Source organism: Bos indicus x Bos taurus, chromosome 13, assembly GCF_003369695.1.
Source record: "Bos indicus x Bos taurus breed Angus x Brahman F1 hybrid chromosome 13, Bos_hybrid_MaternalHap_v2.0, whole genome shotgun sequence".
Taxonomy (NCBI): Eukaryota; Metazoa; Chordata; class Mammalia; order Artiodactyla; family Bovidae; genus Bos; species Bos indicus x Bos taurus.
In genome coordinates this window covers 2,870,001-2,888,172 of record NC_040088.1, presented here as the reverse complement: position 1 = coordinate 2,888,172, position 18,172 = coordinate 2,870,001, and the positions used below count along the sequence as shown (strand labels likewise).

Sequence of the window (18,172 nt, the reverse complement as noted above, 5' to 3'; positions counted from 1 at the left end):
GACATGCTCTGGATGAGACAGAAAGGTGTTCTCAGAGCGAATTATATCATTCTCTATTTGCTTCTGAAAGTTGAGGGGCACCTTTGGGCACACAGTTCTAATGAGTCCAGGGATGAGAGCTTGATGCACAGTTGAAATGGCATAAAATATACCGGAGCCCAGAACTTAAAGGCTGCTCGTCACGTGGTTTCCAGGCCGTTCGGTCCTTACACTCACTTAATGTCTTCCTGTGGCTAATGAAGTTGAGCAATGGGTTCCTGGGCCGGCGACGTGGTCTGGATTCTCCAGCAGCAGCAAAACACGGTCACCAACTCCAAGTAGTCAACTCCCAGGGACGAACGTAATGGATGCTCGACTGAAGAGCTCCCACACCCCAGCCGGCCTGCTCAGCAGCTGCCCCGTTGCAAATATCCATAATGCTTAATTCTACATGTAACCACATCTTTTTTTTTTTTTTTTTTCTTAAGAGAGACTAACAACTCTTGGAAGATTTATTCGCAGAAGCAAGCTTGTCAATGCCTGAGCATCCCCAAACTTTGTCATCCACCTTAAATGTTTTCAGGGAGTAAATTTCCACCAAGTAGAAGAAGACATAGTGTCTTCTGTGCTGGTTGAGCAAATCCAGTCTAAGGGACTAGGGCTTTCAGGATGTAAATAAATGAGTTGATTAGCCTTTATCAAAGGCTGAAAGAAGAAAATTCAGACTCCATATTATGACCAATAATGTGCGCATGCACACACCCCCACTGTGATCTTGACCTGACTCGCCTCTCCTGCCTTCGCTCTGCTTCTTCTTCCCAGCTGCCTGGCCCTCCCAACCTGGGACCTGGCAGCTACATCTTTTGTGTTCTGGAAGCAGATCAACCTCTTCCAATTTCAGGCTGTGGCTCCTGATTGGCTGCTTTGTGTCTTGCAGATCTCAGGTTAAAGGACACCTTCTCAGAAAGGCGTCCCATGGTCCCCACCCAAAGTGGATCCTGCCCCCACCCCACTGCATCACACCGCTCTGCTTTACTCTCCCCATCTCTCTCCACGACCCATCTGCCACTTCCTCGCATCCCCTTCTCCCCTTCAACACGCTGCCACGCTGGGTGTCACGAGAGGAGACTGCTACCTTGAGGTTTTCACAAAACAGTCACTGGAAGAGAGATATCTTGAATAAGTTAAACGACAGAAGAGGAAGGCAATGAATTATATCCTCAAGGGCAAAATTGTATGGTCCACTGGCTCTCAAACTTGGCCGCATATTGGAATCATCTGGGGGCTTTAAAAAAATACTAATGGCTGGAGCCCGCCCTCACAGACTGATGTAATGAGCCTGGGGTAAGACTTGGGCACTGGGATTTTTTAAAATCACCCCAGTTGATTATAATACATAGCAAAGTTTGAGAACACTGCTTTTTTTTTTTTTTTAACTGAAGCATTACATACAGATAAAGTAGTGCACAATTCATAAGCCTGCACTGAATACATTTTCACAGACCAAACACACTGGCATAAACAGCCCCAGTTATGAACAATACTCGCCCCCGCCCCCTCCCTGGAAATTCCTCATACCCACTGTCAGATGCAACCTTTCTGATGCTCAGGATGAGTTCTGTCTGCCTGTATGCTCATATATTTGGAGACATATTCTACACTGAGTCTCTTTGCTTGGGGAAGACACGGACTAGAGAAGTTCGAATCACATAGGATCCACCCTGGAAGACTTCCTGAAAGAGGTGGTATTTAAGGGAGGATATGAAGGAGACAATAGATAAGAGAGGGGAAGGGGAAAAAGGCAGGGAGGTTGGGAAGGGGAGGACAGCCTCAACTGGAAAGGGGCACAGGCTGAAACGCTTTACATCCCTCTACAGGAAGCCCTGTGCTCAGTCGCTCGGTCGTGTCTGACTCTCTGCGAACCCATGGGTGCAGCCTGCCAGGCTCCTCTGTCCATGGGCATTCTCCAGGCAAGAACACTGGAGTGGGCTGCCATGCCCTCCTCCAGAGGATCTTCCTAACCCAGGGATCAAACCCAGTTCTCCCCACATTGCAGGTGGATTCTTTGCCATCCGAGCCACCAGGGAAACCCACAGAAAACACTGAGGTTCATTTGTTGATTTCTTTTGACTGCCTTTGCACAGGCTTTTTCTAGTTGCAGAGTGGGGACTACTTTTTGTTGCAGTTCGGGCGCTTCCTTGTTGCCAGGCATAGGTCCTGGGCGCTCAGGCTCCAGTGTCTGCAGCATGCAGACTCAATAGTGGTGGTGCACGGGCTTAGTTGCTTGGGCACGTGGGATCTTCCCAAATTAGGGATCGAACCTGTGTCTTCTGCATTGGCAGGCTGATTCTTATCCACTGTGTAGGCAGGGAAGTCTCTAAAGAAAGCCCTAAGATATTTTTAAAGTTTATTCTTCCTTAGAAATATGCTCATCTCGGTATTCAATCATTTCACAACTTTTTACTGATCACCAATCCTGCACTGGGCTCAGAGATGCATAGGTAGAGAACTTCTGTTTTAATTAAGGGAGACATATAATAAAGAGGCAAGTATAGGAAATCACTTACATGTGGTTGTAAGTACCAGGAAGGATGAGAGAAAGAGGAGGGCATATAGGGTGGGAGAGGGAGGTGACATTTGAGTTGAGAGTAAAGAGGAAAAACAGATCTGGGAGAAGCATCTTGCTGGAGGGAAGAGTAATGCAAAAGACTTGAAATTTGTACAGGAGACAGGACAGTAACTAAGATGCTCAAGAATCTCACACGCTGCCCCAGTGTCCAACAACCAGGGCAGTGCCTAGGGTAAAGTGGGCACTCAGAGAATATTTGCTTTAATTACAAGGAAATGGCAGCCCACTCCAGAATTCTTGCCTGGAAAATCCCATGGACCGCGGAGCCTGCTAGGTTACTGTCCATGGGGTCGCAAAGAGTCGGACACGACTTCACTTTCACTTTCACATTGAGTTGCAGTCCAGCGATAAAACAGGCAAACCAACTCCCTCCCAAATGCAGCACGAGAGTGTTGTTGTTTAGTTGCTAAGTCATATTCAATTCTTTTGTGACCCCACGGACTGTAGCCCGCCAGGCTCCCCTGTCCATGGGATTTCCCAGACGAGAATACTGGACTGGGTTGCCATTTCCTTTTCCAGGGAATCTTTCCAACCCAGGGATCAAACCGGAGTCTCCTGCATTGTTGGGCAGATTCTTTATCTCTGAGCCATCGGGGAAACCTGTAATAGGTGTGTGCTTTAATGGAGCCTTCACAGGCTTCTTTGGGTACATAGAAAAGGCTCCTCAACACACCACCATCACCTTGCAAGTGAATCCAACAGGAGACGCCCAGCCTGTCCCTTCATGCAACAACTTCTGCTAACTTGATTCACTTGTTACAAAATTCAGTCCTTGCACAAGGGAGCTTCCAGTGGCCTGGCACCTCATCAGAATCACCTGGGAACTTTCAAAATTTCATATTTTTCTGGCCCCACCCTAGGATCTAATTTAGTAAGTCTGGGGTGGGGCCTGTGTTTCTTTATCTTACCTAAAAAGTCCCCAGGAGATTCTGATGTTGAGCCAGAGTGTTCTGGAAAATATGGTTGAGTCATTCCAATCAATTCATGTCTTTACACATCCCAAAGTTTGCGTGTTGGATCCTAGGATGCTAAGTTCCCTGGATACTTAGACACAGCCAAGCCACCAGCTCTGGGAAGAAGCTTCTCCAAGTGCCAGAGCCTGTGGACTGGTATTTTGCACATTCGAGTCACGCCCATGCCACCTTCCTCTCGTTTTGCTATCTTCTCAACCCACCCGCCCCATTACCTATTCTCTACTGTTCCTTAAGGATACTTTTAAACCCATAAGTTATATTAAAATTTAGATCGCTATCGTAAATGGAGAACAGTCTCTCTCTCTAAGACAGAAGTAAACTGAAAGTGAATTCCATGAAAACAGACCACGTTTTGAAAGTCTAACCAGGTACTCTTGCCCCCCCCCAGCTTCTGAGCCAGAAATCTCCAGTTTCTTGGTTGAAAATAGAAGTTGGCCAGTGATGGGCACAAAAGCCACACCAGCAGCGAACAGACACTTTCCCGGATTGAAAGGGAATATTGACACGTTCACTGTGTGACTCAGCGTTTTCCAGTGTCATGTCACCCTGCTGAGTGACATCCGGGCCCCACTGCGTTCTGCATCCCCCTAGGGCAGCCAGAGTCTTCGCTGTTGATCACCAGGCTATACGCTCTGCAGCAGTAGCCATAGGGAACACACACACAAATTAATGAAAGAACACTCCAGAAATGTGGTCCGAGAATGAGCTGGCCGCCGGCTAAAAGGAAACTTTTACAGCAGATCCTGTGAGCGCCGCTCACCCGCTATGGAACCAGTGATTGAGGAAGAGGAAAGAGCGGAGGGAAGATTCGGAGAAGAACCCTGAAGAGCGGCTGGCGGAGATCCTGTAGCTCAGGGTCTCCTGCTCGCCGCCCTACTGATTTACTCCAAGGCTGGAGTCAGCTCCTCAACTCCTTTCCTAGTTCCCCGTCCTTGAGATGTCATTTTACAGACCCTTTCGGAAGGCACGGGTCCTATCTTACGCGTTCCGGCATCTCCTGTGCTCAGCGCAACAGCGGGCACCTAACGCAGTCGACGTTTGTTAAAGGGCTGAATGGACCTCAAAGGCCCAACCGACAGGCACGGGGCTTCTGTCGAACGTGGCAGATTTTCCAAGCTGAGCTTCCTGGAGTCTCAGTCTTCTCTCTGTTGAGGCCCAAGTCTGCACCTCCTAATTTTATAACTGCGGTTCCTTAATGACATAGACGACGGGGGTTTTACTCAACAAGCTAAGCTTCCTATCACAGCGCTCCGGAAAGGTGTGCTGTGTAATTAGAATTAATTAGTACTAATGCCCCTTTTGCTGACGTTGCCAGCTATGAAGTGGGCTTTTCTCTGCCTCCGTTGCCTAAGGACTGGGCTGGGGTTAGGTGGGGCCGATCATGGGCGGAGGCCGATGGGGTGATTTAGGGTAAGTGAATTAAAAACTTGTACCACATATGTGTGGAGAAATGAGCACCCCTGCCCTGTGCAGGGATGTTAAAAATGATTCAACAGCACTTCGCAAAGAGTGACAGTACACCCTGCAATTGACTGGTAGGATGGGAGTTTCCTATGGTCCAAAAGAATGGTTTAGAAAAACATTTGTGGGATGGGTCATCCTCGGTCATTCCCCATGAGCGAGGGTAAAAGTGACAGGGGGTGAGCTGTAGGCACAGAGTGCCCCTGGCCACACTGGTCAGGCCTCAGCGCTGAGTGCCTGGTGGGGGCGGGACTGGGGAGCGGGCACTGGTGGAGACCATCACAGTGCCAGGAACAGTGTTACCCCTGGAACTCCTAAATCATTTTAATCATTATTTTAATATCTAAGCCTTAGCTGGCTCTATAGTTAGCAATTTGAGGTATGTCTGATTCCAAAAGAACAAAGCCTTTTGTAGCAGAAGTTTTTAAACCGGAGTAAACAGGAGGTTCACTTGTGGGATTAGGAGTTGTTTGGTCAAAAATGCAGATTCCAAAGAGCTCATCTAGAAGTTTCTCATTTAGAAGGTCAAGGGCAATGGGGCCCTAGAAATTTCCAATTAGGAGATGAAGGTGTGACTTTGCCTTGTGGATGACACTGGGCAATGTCTGGATACAATACTGGTTGACACAACTGGGGTGGAAGACTCTGGCATCTAGTGGGTGGACACCCAACATGATGCTAAATTTCCTACAACGCACAGAACACCCTCCACAACGGAGGATTGTGGCCCCAAAACATCAGTAGTACCAGGGTTAGAACATTTTCTTCTAGAATAAGGCCTAAGAATGTGCATCTTAACAAGAGCCTTAGGAAATTTTAAGGCAGGAGGAAGAAGCCCTCGGAAAGATTCAGATAACGCCTAAGGACATGCTGTCAGAGTTCCCTTTTGGCCCAACTAACCATCCTGCCTTCCTCCGAGTCCAGGTTAACTATCCCTTCTAAGAGCATCTGCTGTCCCAGCAGACCTCCTTTGCCCCTTTAATTGTCTGTCTCTCCCACTGGAACAAAGTGCCTTGGGGGCAGGGTCCAGGTTCATCCTGGCCCCAGAAGAGCTCAAAAGGGACCCGGCCCATAGCAGGGCTCCAACCACAGGTTGGCTGAAATCTGTCTCGGCTGGAGTAGCATCTCTTGCACTGAGGCTACGCTGTCTTTCCAACGTCGTCATGGAACCCTCTTTTAACACCTTCATGGAGCGTATCACTCTGAAATTATCTTATCTGCTTACTTTCCATTCATTCAAATGTTTTATTGGGCACCTGCTCTATGTCGTGCCATCACTGGGGATAAACCACAGAGGCAGAAACCTCTCTTCCCAACAGAACTTATATCCCAGAGGGGAAATTTGGACAAGAAAAATAGAAAACTGTATTTGACATGTGTGATCATACGTGTGACACTGGTAAGCCCAGTGGAGAAAAATAAAATAGAGAAATGTGATAGGGGTGGAGATGTGCATGTGAAACTTTAAGTAAGGTTGGCCTCTAGGAGAAAGTGACATTTTAAGCAAAGTCCGGATATTTGGGGGCAACTTATCTGCTCCCCATTAGAAAACAAACACTGGGGGGAGGGGGGCAGGATCTTCCCTTTCTCTATAACTTCTGTGTTTCCAGAAGAGAGGCACATAGTAGGTGCTCAATAGACATGGTATTTAAATAAAACAAAGAGAGGCCTGTGTGATTCTTGCTTTTATAACCATCCAGAAACTAGCAGGAAGGTGGGAGAAGCAGAGGCGTTCATTGCAAGGGGGTGGCGAGGACGTCCCTGGGTCAGATTAAGAGGCAGCAGAGGATGGTGGTCATCCCTCCTCCCAAAGGGAAGCGCAGTCCTCCCCTCCTCATCCTGCGTTCAGGGTCCTGTTTCCGTCCCTGTGGGTGGAGCTTACCTGGCGCCCGGGGCTCCTCCTTCCATCCCCCTGCCCCCAGCGCGTCCTTTCTCAGCGCTCCTCCGAGGGGTGTCCCCGCGGCCCGGGGGGCGCGTCGCAGCGCCAGCGAGCGGGGCGCACGGCAGGGCAGGCGGCACGCCGGGGTCCCCGCCCCGCCCCGCTCCCGGCGGGACACTGTCCCTTTAATAGACTCCCTCTGCCTGGCGCTCTGCGGCTGGGGAGTAAATTTCTCCCTGTCATCAGGTCGCGGGGAGAGGAGGAGGAGTTTGTTAATGTTCAGTTTGTTCAGCGGGATCGATGTTTGCTGGCATCGCCTCGCCCTGTCTTGTGTGTGTGTGAGAGTGTGTGTGTATGTGTGTGCGTGCGCGTGGTGTGTGTGTGTGTGTGTGTGCATCTGTGGGGGGTGTGAGTGTGTGTGTGTGAGTGAGAGGGAGCGAGAGTGCGTGTGTGAGTGTGTGTGTGTGTGTGTGTGAGTGTGCGTGTGTGAGTGTGTGCGAGTGAATTCCAGATTTTCTGTCTTTCCCAAACCCGCTCCTGTCCTCTCGCATATCACTCAGAGACGGGGATCTGACAGCAGCCACAACCCGACAGTGAGAGATCTCTCTGCCCCCGGCGCGAATCCGCCATCGAGCCCGGCGAGGAAGAGGAAGACGAGGAGGTGGAGGTGCAGGAGGCCAGGAGGAGAAGGAAGGAGCGAAAGAGGACCCCACTACCTTCCCAGGATTGTTTGTGTGTTGTTTTTTTTTTTTCCTTATCTTTACGCGCGCGTGTGCGTCCCTCGTCCCTTCCATCCGAACCCGCTCTTGGATGTTTAATAAAGAAATCAAGTGTCTCAACAGTCACCAAAAAAAAAAAAAAAAACCAACAAAAAAAACCAAACCAAAAAAAAAAAATTTCCAAAAAGCAAAAACAAAAAGAGAGAGGAGAAAAAACAAAAACAAAAAATCCAAAACCAAACAAACAAACAAACAAGGCAGAACCAACCTCTACTTCAAACCAGCCGGCACAGCCACCCGTGTCTTGCCTGCCACGCAGAGAGGGGGGTCTCCGGCCCCCGGTGGAGGAGTTGCAGGGACAGGGGGACAGAGGCCGAGTGACGCCCTGGGAGCCACCGGGCAGGAGGCGGAGGAGACCCGGAGAGGCGAGCGAGACAGCGGGCCCCCGCGCGCGGCGGCTCGGGGCTGGGGCGCCAGAAGTGGGACTGGAGCGAACTAGAGCGATGCCAAGGAGGAAGCAGCAGGCACCCAAGCGGGCGGCAGGTAAGAGACCCGGCTCCGCGCGGGGCGGCCCGGCCCGGCGGCCCGGCGGCCCGGGGCGCCAGCTCCTCGCCCGGGCGCCCCGGGACGCCACCCCCCTCGCTTGCCTTTCGGGGGCGTCAGCTCCGGTGCCCCGCTCTGCCCCGCTAATAACCCCGTCCTCGCTCGCCTTCTCCAGCCTCTCCTGTCCTCCCCTTTCCAGGCTCCGGTTGGGGGGTGGGGGCAAGCTATCCCACCAAGCCTTTCCTCCTTAAACTTTTTTTCCCTCCACCCTCTACCCCACCCCTAACTTTCTCCCAGTCTGCTTCTTGCCTCTCGGGCCAAAGTTGCGCTGAGCATTTGGGGTTCGCAGTGGGGAGCAGTCCTGCCGCCCGCGCCCCCCTCCGGGTGGTCGCTGCCAGTGGCTTCTGGCCTCAGGGGACGGCGTTTCCTCTCGCGGGGGTTTGGGGCGCTGAACTTTGAGCCGTGCCCCAGCCTAGGGCTGCAAGGCTGGCTCTGGGGCAAGCCATGGGACTTCAGCTTTGATCGCCAAGGTGTAAAAAACCACCCCAGGAAAGGAATCTTTGAATCTGTTTTCTAAGAGGAGCCTCCTTTGGAAATCTAATCAACACTCTCCCTTCTCTAAAAAAAAAAAAAGGTGGGGGGCAGGGGGGAATGCCCCTCGAACATTGAAACAGTTCTGGATCTTCTTTGCACAGAGTGAGTTGCAAACTTTGTAAATTGATTTGTGCGGTGGGAACTATCCCATTTGAATTCTTACCACCCCCTCCTCCAAAAAAAGAGAGGAACAGGTTAATGGATCAGGATGTTACAGCTTGTAAAGGATTTTTTCCTTCCTTTTGGGTTGCTTAATTGCTTTTTTAATAGTATGCTGGGGTTTTGTTTCTCGGAAGTGTAATATGAAAGTTCATTTTTCTCCTGCCAGACCCACCCACTGAAAAATCAGCTTTCCACTTGATTGCTAGTTTTGATTTGACATTTGATTGATCACCTGTCATCTCACTGCCTTTGATCTATTCATTCTTGATATATATCAATAAATCACTCACCATGGTAACTCAGAGTGCCAGTGACGCAAGCCTTGCCCTCTAGATTGAGAGCCAGACATGCACAATTATTATCTTGTTTGGCTTTTAATGTGGGCGTTTTATTTCTTTGTGTCCTTCAGTTGAATCCGGCATTAGCAAAGAGCTTAAGTTTTTTCCTCCCCTTCTTTCTGTCTTTACCCTCAAGCTTTAAGGCAGCGTCAGTGAAGGCTGGTCTTCTGCAGACCCCCCACAATATTTCCTTCTGTTCCAACTGGAGCGAAACATTAGGGAGAAGAAGTTCAGTGGAACACTTTCATAAACTTTGCAGAGCCACCCTCAGAACAAATCCAAAGTTAGTCACAAATCTGGGCAAAGTGGGTGTTTGTGTCTGAACATGCTGGACCACCAAGCTCATCTTCCATCATGGCCTGATTCCAGCCAAGAATGGCAGTACATGTGCTTGGAGATATCCACAATTATCTTCCCTTTTGAGCGCAGAATTGCTTCTGAAACTGCGTATGGTTTGGTTCAAATTGCATGGGGAAATATCATTTATAAAGCTTTGATTCATTTATTTTCCAATTGTTTCTCTAAGAGCAAAATAATTTAGGTATTTTAGTACCGTATATATTTAGAACTTGCTTAGTCAATGAGGTGTTCTTTTTTCAACTCTAGCTACCTCTTTTGCAAACAGTTTCTTCCTCCTACCCCCGTCCCTTTCTACATTTAACTCACTTACTTTTTAAAACTTAGATTGCTTTGCAATCCGAACAGCTTTGGGGTATGCACTGGCCTTTGAGGCTCAGGAAGAGTCAGCTTGCTTCGTCTAGGGCTAGCAACGTAAGTTTAAGTATAGCTAGATTATTAGAGATAAAGTCCTTAGTGTCATCCCACAAGAGAACCCCGGGCAACAGTCCAGCAAGAAGTGATACTGCCCTGAAAGTACTCTTTTTTTCCCCCTTGTTGTTCCGGTAAAGGCCATCAACAGCTAGGCAGTAATTTAAATTACCAGAACGACTGGACATGTCTCCTCTGGTAAGCTCATTACAAAAAGTGCATTGCTCAGAATTGCACTGCTTTGATTATAATTGTCCTCTGATCAATGAGGATTCAGGTGTGTATACCATAAAGCCGTATCACATTATTTAAATCAGATCCTTTTCATTAAGCTGGTATCTGTTGGAGTTCGCTTATCTGCTTACTGTAGCGCATGTGTGTGTTAGAAAGTTCTGACTGCAGTTTCCGTTTCCTGGCATATTGTATTCCTAGTGTCTTTACATGTTTGTTTTCATGGCTTTTATTATTTTCACTGGAAGAAGTGGAAACCCTTGTCAAGCTGAAAGGGAATAATTCATTTTGTACACAATGAGGCCTCTCTTACGGTATTATTTACTCACGTATTACTGAAGCGGATATCTTTCCACGTAATATTTCTTTCCTCTGAAGTCACCGATGCTATGCTGTTTTAGCTAAAGTGGTTATTCTCACATTCGGTTAGCTGCTTTCCGATTCTTCTGCCAGTTAACATCCAGGGAGAAGAACAAGGTGGGCTCCAGAACTGTGGCCATGCTAACTTTTATCACTGCTTAAAATTAAACACAATACACAACTGTAAGTAATTATTCCCATGGGCTGATGTTGAAAGCTCGAGTTCTAGCTTGATTAATGAATAATGTAAGATAGAAAAAGCCTGTGAGTGAATCAGAACTGAGACTCTTTCCCAAGAACTGTTGGAGGCCATTTGATTCCTTTGCATTATTAGTTTTAAGTTCCACATTTCAAGGAATCATTTACGGAACTTTCTAATAAAGCAGGTATGTGGATAGAATGAGGGAGAGGATATTACAAGTGATGGGGAATGTTAGCCTTTACTGGTTCTGTTCCTCCCTCCTTTAAGGGAAGGGCTGTGAGGTAGGCAGCTCTCTTTAAGGAAACAGCTAAGTCAGAACATTTCCCTTCGAAATGTCATTCCTCCTGGCTTTCTAACGCTACGCTCTTCCACCATACTATAACTTCGGGCAAGGAAGAAAGTTTAGAGAGCAGCCTGCAGTGCCCCACGGGTTTGCGTACGTGTGTGTGTGTATCTTTGCTTCCTTTGATACATATTTCATTCACCACTAAAATGCGTCTACTTTTTAACCTGAAAATATTGCAGGATTCTGTACCAGCATCTTTCCCCCCTATCCATTGTAGGGAAGACAGGGAAGATGGCAGGAAGGTAAAATACAACAGAGCAGCGTTGTGATTTGTTTGTATTTTGCAGGACGCAGAGTCGTTAAAAATTTAAAACTGTAGACTTACACTCTAACCCTTCTATTTCCTACAATCTGTCGCAGCCTCTGCACACGTGCAACATATTTAATTTCACCAGCCTGAACTCTTGTTTTTATATAATGCCAGCCAATTCCAATAGGAAGCAAAATCTTTGGAAATCATATATATATGAATGTCTAACGTATATATAAATTACGGGCTTCTGTCTATCGGAAGAGATGAAATGTTTTCTTTTTGCTGACTCTCAGAAGCTATCTGGTAATCCAGATCTGAGGAAAGTCTTGCAGGAAAGAACAGCTCTCTCAGTTTATTTTGTTTATTTAATATGGAGATGAATAATGCAGATTTTGTTTTCATGAATGTCCTTGTGTGGCAGCAAACATTAGACTATTAGCAATCATTACTTAAAAGTTGCAATTTGCACCTTAATAGCACAGGTTATTTACATGGGAAGCATATTCAGCAGGGACAGTTCGGAATACTGCAGAGGAGGGCTGAGATGACCTGAGCCATCTCTCTTTCAGACTCATGATGGCAATGACTAGATTGGCTGGCAAGGTCTCAGCAACAGGCAGACAGCTCAGGATGAAGTTTACCTTTAACTCACTGGTGAGAGGGATGGGGTTCAAGAGAACTGGACACAGGGTGGAGTCCCAGCCCTGGCGCTCTCACTCTGCTTTAGCGTAGTTCAGAGAGACAAGTTCACGTCTCGAAGGTTTAAATAGGCATGCTAGAGACCCCTTCACTTACCCAAACAGTATGATGTTTAACAGATGAATGAAAAACAAAAAAAATATACACATACTCCCACCCCTAAAGGTGCTCTGCAGCGTGATCTGTTCAGGCTGTTCTTGTTGATTTAAGGCAGATCCCTGAAAAAAGAAAGGTACCTTGAAACCACACTGTCCACACAGTGTTTTGGGTGGAAACTGATGGTTTCACTGGTCCTTCTGCCCCTGCCCTCCGAGCCCCTTCCCCCTCCTCTCTCCTCACCCTTAAAGACTCAGATTGAACGGGACAGCTCAAAAGCCCATTTGTTTTAGGCATTTATTGATTTCATTTTTAATCTGCCATATCAGGACACAATGCATTAACCCTAATCTGCAGATTGCCAGTGACAGGGAGTTCTAGTGGAAGCCAGGTAAGGGGGAGGGGGCGTGAGAAACTTCTGGACAAGAAAACTCTTCTCTTGGCTTGGGGGTTGGAAATCAGAGCCCACTTCTGAGGAGGGTAGACGCATCCCTCAGAAACATGGTGCGTTTATTTTTCAACCATCTTATATTTATTTTTCTCCCAGTCTCCTCGACTCTGTTGCTAGTGTTCAGGAAACCTTCACACCCAACAAATACCTCCTAGGTATCTTTAGCAGTTCTGTCCCTGGAAGCGTCTTGCCTTTTGTCACCTTCTCCAGCGCAGGCTTATGCTTTCATTTCATCCCAGCTGACTTTCTCACTCATTTGATGGAATTTCTCCAACTGGATAAACCTGGGTTGATCTATTTGTCTTGGGACTTGTACTCTCGATTGAGCAGGTTTTAAAGGGGCATTGAGCCTGGCATTATTTAAGGCCATTGAAACGAGGCACTTCTGCTCATCACTGCAGCTGAGCTTAAGGGAAATCATGCAGGAGGAAAACCTAGGCCCTGTTCATGTTTATGCTAGGTCCGTAATTAGCTGACACGAGTTAAATGTCCAGCATGGTGCTTCCTGCCCATCCCTGGATTTGTACCATCAATTTTATTTAGGTATGTCATGGTCTAGGAAGATTCAGCCCCTATTTCAAAGGCAATGTCTGTGTCCACCCAAGTCCCCTTTAAAAAACACAAAATTGCCTAACAAATTCTATATTAAGACCAGGCATACACAGAGTATCATTTTCGTTTGATGCGAAGTCAGTTGGAAATGCATTAAACTAACAGAGAGTGTCTTGCATCGCTTCCCCGAAGCAGTGCTTTTTCATTACATATTTAATTACAATCAAATTGAGCGACTTTTATAAAAAAAAGATCACAGTGGTATTAAAAGAAGCTCGGAACACAAATAATTCTGTTGCCTTGCAAGTTGAGAATGTTGCTTTATTTTTATTCCTTTGGGAGAAATTTATTTTCATTTTCTAATGTTGGGGTAAACACAGAATGTCTTCTCTCTAGTCTGTTATCAGAGAGCTCATCCTACCTTCCTAGAACCTGTTCACCCTGGAAGAGGTTTTTTTAAAATATATTATTTTTCAGTAATTTGTAACAATGTGTACTTTTACAATTATTTTAAGTTTCCTAAGTTCCAGTGAAAGTTAGAAATTCTCCTGTTCCTTAGGGTGACCTTTGGCAAGCAGCTCTATGGTTATGAATGAGCTTAGTCATTCTAACCACATAAGAAAAAGCTTGTTGAGACTGCCTGATTACCTGGATGCTGCAGGGAGGAAAACACACTCCATCATTACAGGCCCCTACATACTACACTGTTTTCACTGGGTTTATCATTTTTTTCCCTGCTACTGACGTGTCAATCACTTGTTTTAGGAACTTTTTTTTTTTTTTCGGGAGAAGGGATATGTTTAGCATGTAAAAGTCGATTTCAAGATATTCTGGGTCTTTAAGAAAGGATAATAAAAATGAGAGACCCTGAGCCCAAATGTGACTTCTGGACTCTGTCTACGGGGTCAGAGGACTCGTGTGCAGGTTGTAGGTGCGTCTGGAGTCGTCCTCAGCAGCCTGGCCGTGTTTGCGTTACTTCTTTTGTCAGAGGGTGACTATCGGACTCAGGTCCTTTCCCAAGATATTATAAATATACATACGTGACCTGGCAGAAGAGAAATGTGAGATGCAGGTGGGGGTTGCTGATGTGTTTGTTTCCAAAGCAAACTCCATGGATGAAATGAGTAACTACTTTGGAGGGGTCCAAGGTCGCTGAAGCGGCCACGTGGGGTTGCCCGCTGCCGCCCCCAGCCTTCTGCTTTCCCTCCGAGGAGAAACATGTCCCCATGGGCATTCCCACACATGTGGCGACGCCAAAGCAAGGCCTGAAACGCTAAAAAAAAAAATGAGAAATTAAAATTCAGGATGCATGGCTAGCTAATCCTGTTATTAATATATCAGTATTATTTAGCTGTGCTTAACAACAGGGAATGCACAATGCAAAAGTTTTAGAGATAATGAGCTTAGAGAAATTACACAGGGGGAAAAAATACCTGGGTCCTATTGGAAAGGATTTGTCTTGAATTTTGCTCATCTAAATAAGAGTTTCCTTTCCATTTATGTTAATTTAAAAAATAGTTTCAGTATCCCTCTACCTACTACCCGGCCTGAAACAGGGTCTAACAAAGCTCTCTCTGGAAGTACAAAGATATAGGACACTGTGATGTACACCCCCTTTCTCAAAATAGTTTTAGAAAACCAAATGTGGGCTTGAAAACCAAAAGCAAAACCCCCACAAGCTCTATAACATAGCCAGTTCAGGGTTCAAGATTGGAAACTTTGTTTCGGCAGGGTAAGAAGAAAATAGCATTGCATCGTAACTACACATCTCCCCCGGCACAGGAGGAGCAGTGAAGCAGGAAAGATGTTTAAGGAGCTTTTTAGCTCTTTTGCATGTCTCTCCAAAGACTAATTTAATTGAAAAGCTGTAGTGTCCATTTATGCTGAAGGAAAAGCCGTGTGTTTCTGTAAAGCTGCTAGATGGTAAGGTGGATTTTTTTTTAAAAGCCAGCATTCTGCAGTTTCTTTCAGTACAAAAATTAAAGATCACTGGTCTTAATTAGTTGAGTGCTTTCAGAGCTGAGTGAATACTCTGAAATCGCCTCTGAGCTTTCTTCATCAAGCTACATCCAAGTCATTTCTATGGAAATGATACAGTTTAAGTATTAAGGTGGGCAGAACACAGTTATTGTTTTTAATGAAAACAGCTACGAGGGGCAGAATGAGATAAAAACAGAGTTGGCAGTGGCCATACTGTTTGTAATGGATCTGGAAGAAACCTCCTGAAATGTTTTACTGTGTCATGAAAAAAAATCATGAAATCTGGCTATTGGTGACGTGGGAGATTCAAAAACAAGACAGAAGGTCAAGGTATTCTATCGGGGAGATTTGTATGAGCAGAAGCAGCAGCATGTACATATTTCTATATAAACTGCAAGGGGCTGACTTTAAATCACTTCCATTTATCAGATGCTTAGACTTTTCTATGTATTTAGAAGCCTCTCTCTTTTAACCCCAGGGAGATACAAATTGCTTCTGGGCCAAGATGATGCTGTAGAGAAGAGTTAAATCTATTCTGTGTTCAGTACCACTTGGTACAGAAAAAAAATGCCAAAATGAAAAGCTATGTAAGCACATTTTATATCCGAGTTGCCTTTAGCTATTCTCCTTTATTAGAAAGTTGGGTATGTGGCTGTGCCCGTCTTCTTGTTGTCTCCCTTGGGATTAGGTGTAGGCTGTGGAAGGACTGTGGAAGAGAAGGAAGTGACCTGGGTTCTGGTTACGGCTCCCCCACCCTAGTTAAGCGGCCCTGGGCCAGCTCAGAGATAAACCTTACTCTAGAGAATAAGAGTGTGAGTCAGGAGTCAGACTAACCCAAGTTCAAATCCTTAAGTCTTCTTTGTTGGAGGTTTATGTTTGGATCAGTTGCTCGAATTTCCCCAAGTGTTCCATCCTACGAGTCAGGGCTAAGAACCTCCACTCTTTCCCAGTGGCATGTCGGACGCCTTCTGACCTGAGGGCATTCGTCTTCTGGTGTCACGTTTTGCCTTTTCATACTGTTCCTGGGGTTCTTGGGGCAAGAACACTGGAGTGGTTTGCCATTCCCTTCTCCAGTGGGCCACGTTTTGTCAGAACTCTCCACCATGACCCGTGCGTCTTGGGTGGCCCCATGCGGCATGGCTCATAGCTTCATTGAGTTACGCAAGTCCCATTGCCACGACAGGGCTGTGATCCATGAAGTGGAATCATAGTTCTTCTTAAGACTCAGGATTTTGGAAAGGATGATACAAATGCATCAAAACTGCTTGGGGCCACACCTAACAGAGTCGCTGTATCTTAGTCCCAAAAAACAGACCATGAAAAATATGTACCAGAAGGGAAATGAGCACCCTGCCAGCTGTCATGGGACCAGAGGCTCGGGGCCCAAAAGAAATCAGATGTGGGTGCCTTTTGAGTTTTAAAACTGGAGTATAATCACTCAGTAGTGGTTTAGCCTTTTCTGATAAAGAGTCATGCTGAACGGGTTGGAACCCTGTCCCAGCTCAAAAAAAAAAAAAAAAAAAAAAAAATTTATATCCCAAGGAATAGTAATTATAGCCCTAGCAACAACAAATATAACACCTGTAATAATGATATTTGTCCCTACCTAAGTGTTTTTTATATGCCAGGCATTTTACTGGGCGTTTCATGAATTTTACAATCATTCCTTCAAGCCACAGTTATTTTCTGAGTTCTTACTGTGTGCCTGGTCCTGTTCTGGCCACCGGGATCCTCAGGGGTATTAGGATGGGGATGATCCCTGGGGATCTTACCCTCCAGTTGGGGGAAGCCAGAGAATATGCAAGGAATTTAACAAAGAGAAAAGATAACTTCCACATAGAAGAAAGCTCTATGATGACAACATTTTATAAAAGAACAGGATGGGGCAACATTCGTGTGGGTGGTCAGAGGAGACCTGCCCGAGGTGGGAACCCTTGAGCGGAGTCCTAGAACATTGCTACGAGTTAGATGCTAGAACAGTATCTTTCTTTTCCTGACTGGGATCTGAGTAGCCTGTGGAGCAGTTCATCCACCGCCATGCAGTGGCCGAGTTGGTCTGCAACTTTCTGCTTCCAAGACCTAGGCACTCGATCCGCTGTGGTACTTCCCTGGAAGAGCCACAGTAATTTGCCAGTGGAGGACCCTCAGTTCCTGCTCTTCCGGGGCATCTGTGGTGATGTTAAACCTGGAGGTGGGTGGACCCTGAGAACACTGACAGAGGACGTTGCCCTCCGTGGCTCCCCAGCGGGAATCTTAGGACCATCCGCCGTTTATGAAGCCGGCACTTCCTCTTCACGCATGTATGTTTGCCGTCACGCGTTCATTCACCCCACAGCAGTTGCCTGTTCACCTACTATGTGCCAGGCATTGATCCTGGCACCGGAATACTGAAGTAGGGAAAATCCCAGCAAATATTCTTGGGGGTGAGGCCAAAAAGCTAATGAACAAATAAATATATAATATTAAATAGTCCTAATGGCAATTCAAAAAAAGAAAAAAATGAATTGGAATGAGTGGACTAGAGAGGGATAGAGAGTTGCTATTTTGTGGAAAGTGGTTGGGTGGTGACATTTGATCAGACCGTGAGGAACTAGCCATGCACAGATCTGGGAGAAGCCTTTCAGGCAGATGAGGCCGTAAAAACCCAAGGTCGGAAATATCTTGTATGCCTGAGGAATACGTAGGAGGCCGCTGTGTCTGGAGCGGATGAAGACAGGGGAGAGAGGCAGGAGAGGAGGAGGAGAGAGAGGCAGGACAGGCCCTCCTAGATCCGAATCTAAGTGCGATGGCTCCCTGTCATCCTTGCTCACTCGCCAAGTTGTGCCCGGCTCTCTGCAACCCCACGGACTGCAGTGCACCAGGCTCCCTGGTCCTTCACCACCTCCCGGAGCTTGCTCAAACCCAGGTCCATTGCGTCGGCGATGCCATCCAACCATCGCATCCTCTGTCGTCCCCT

General features: G+C 46.7%; 1 protein-coding gene across 2 annotated transcripts in view; it reads left to right on the top strand.

The window, feature by feature from the left end:
* Nucleotides 1-7,338: 7,338 nt before the first annotated feature.
* Nucleotides 7,339-18,172, top strand: part of TSHZ2 (teashirt zinc finger homeobox 2) — a 494,051-nt gene continuing 483,217 nt past the window's right edge. Inside the window, exon 1 of one of the 2 annotated variants that reach the window (XM_027558240.1) lies at nt 7,339-8,184. In XM_027558240.1, coding sequence (XP_027414041.1) covers nt 8,145-8,184 — 40 coding nt within the window. In that variant the 5' untranslated portion in view covers nt 7,339-8,144. The remainder of the gene's footprint in view (nt 8,185-18,172) is intronic. The other variant, XM_027558241.1, reaches the window with a different exon arrangement.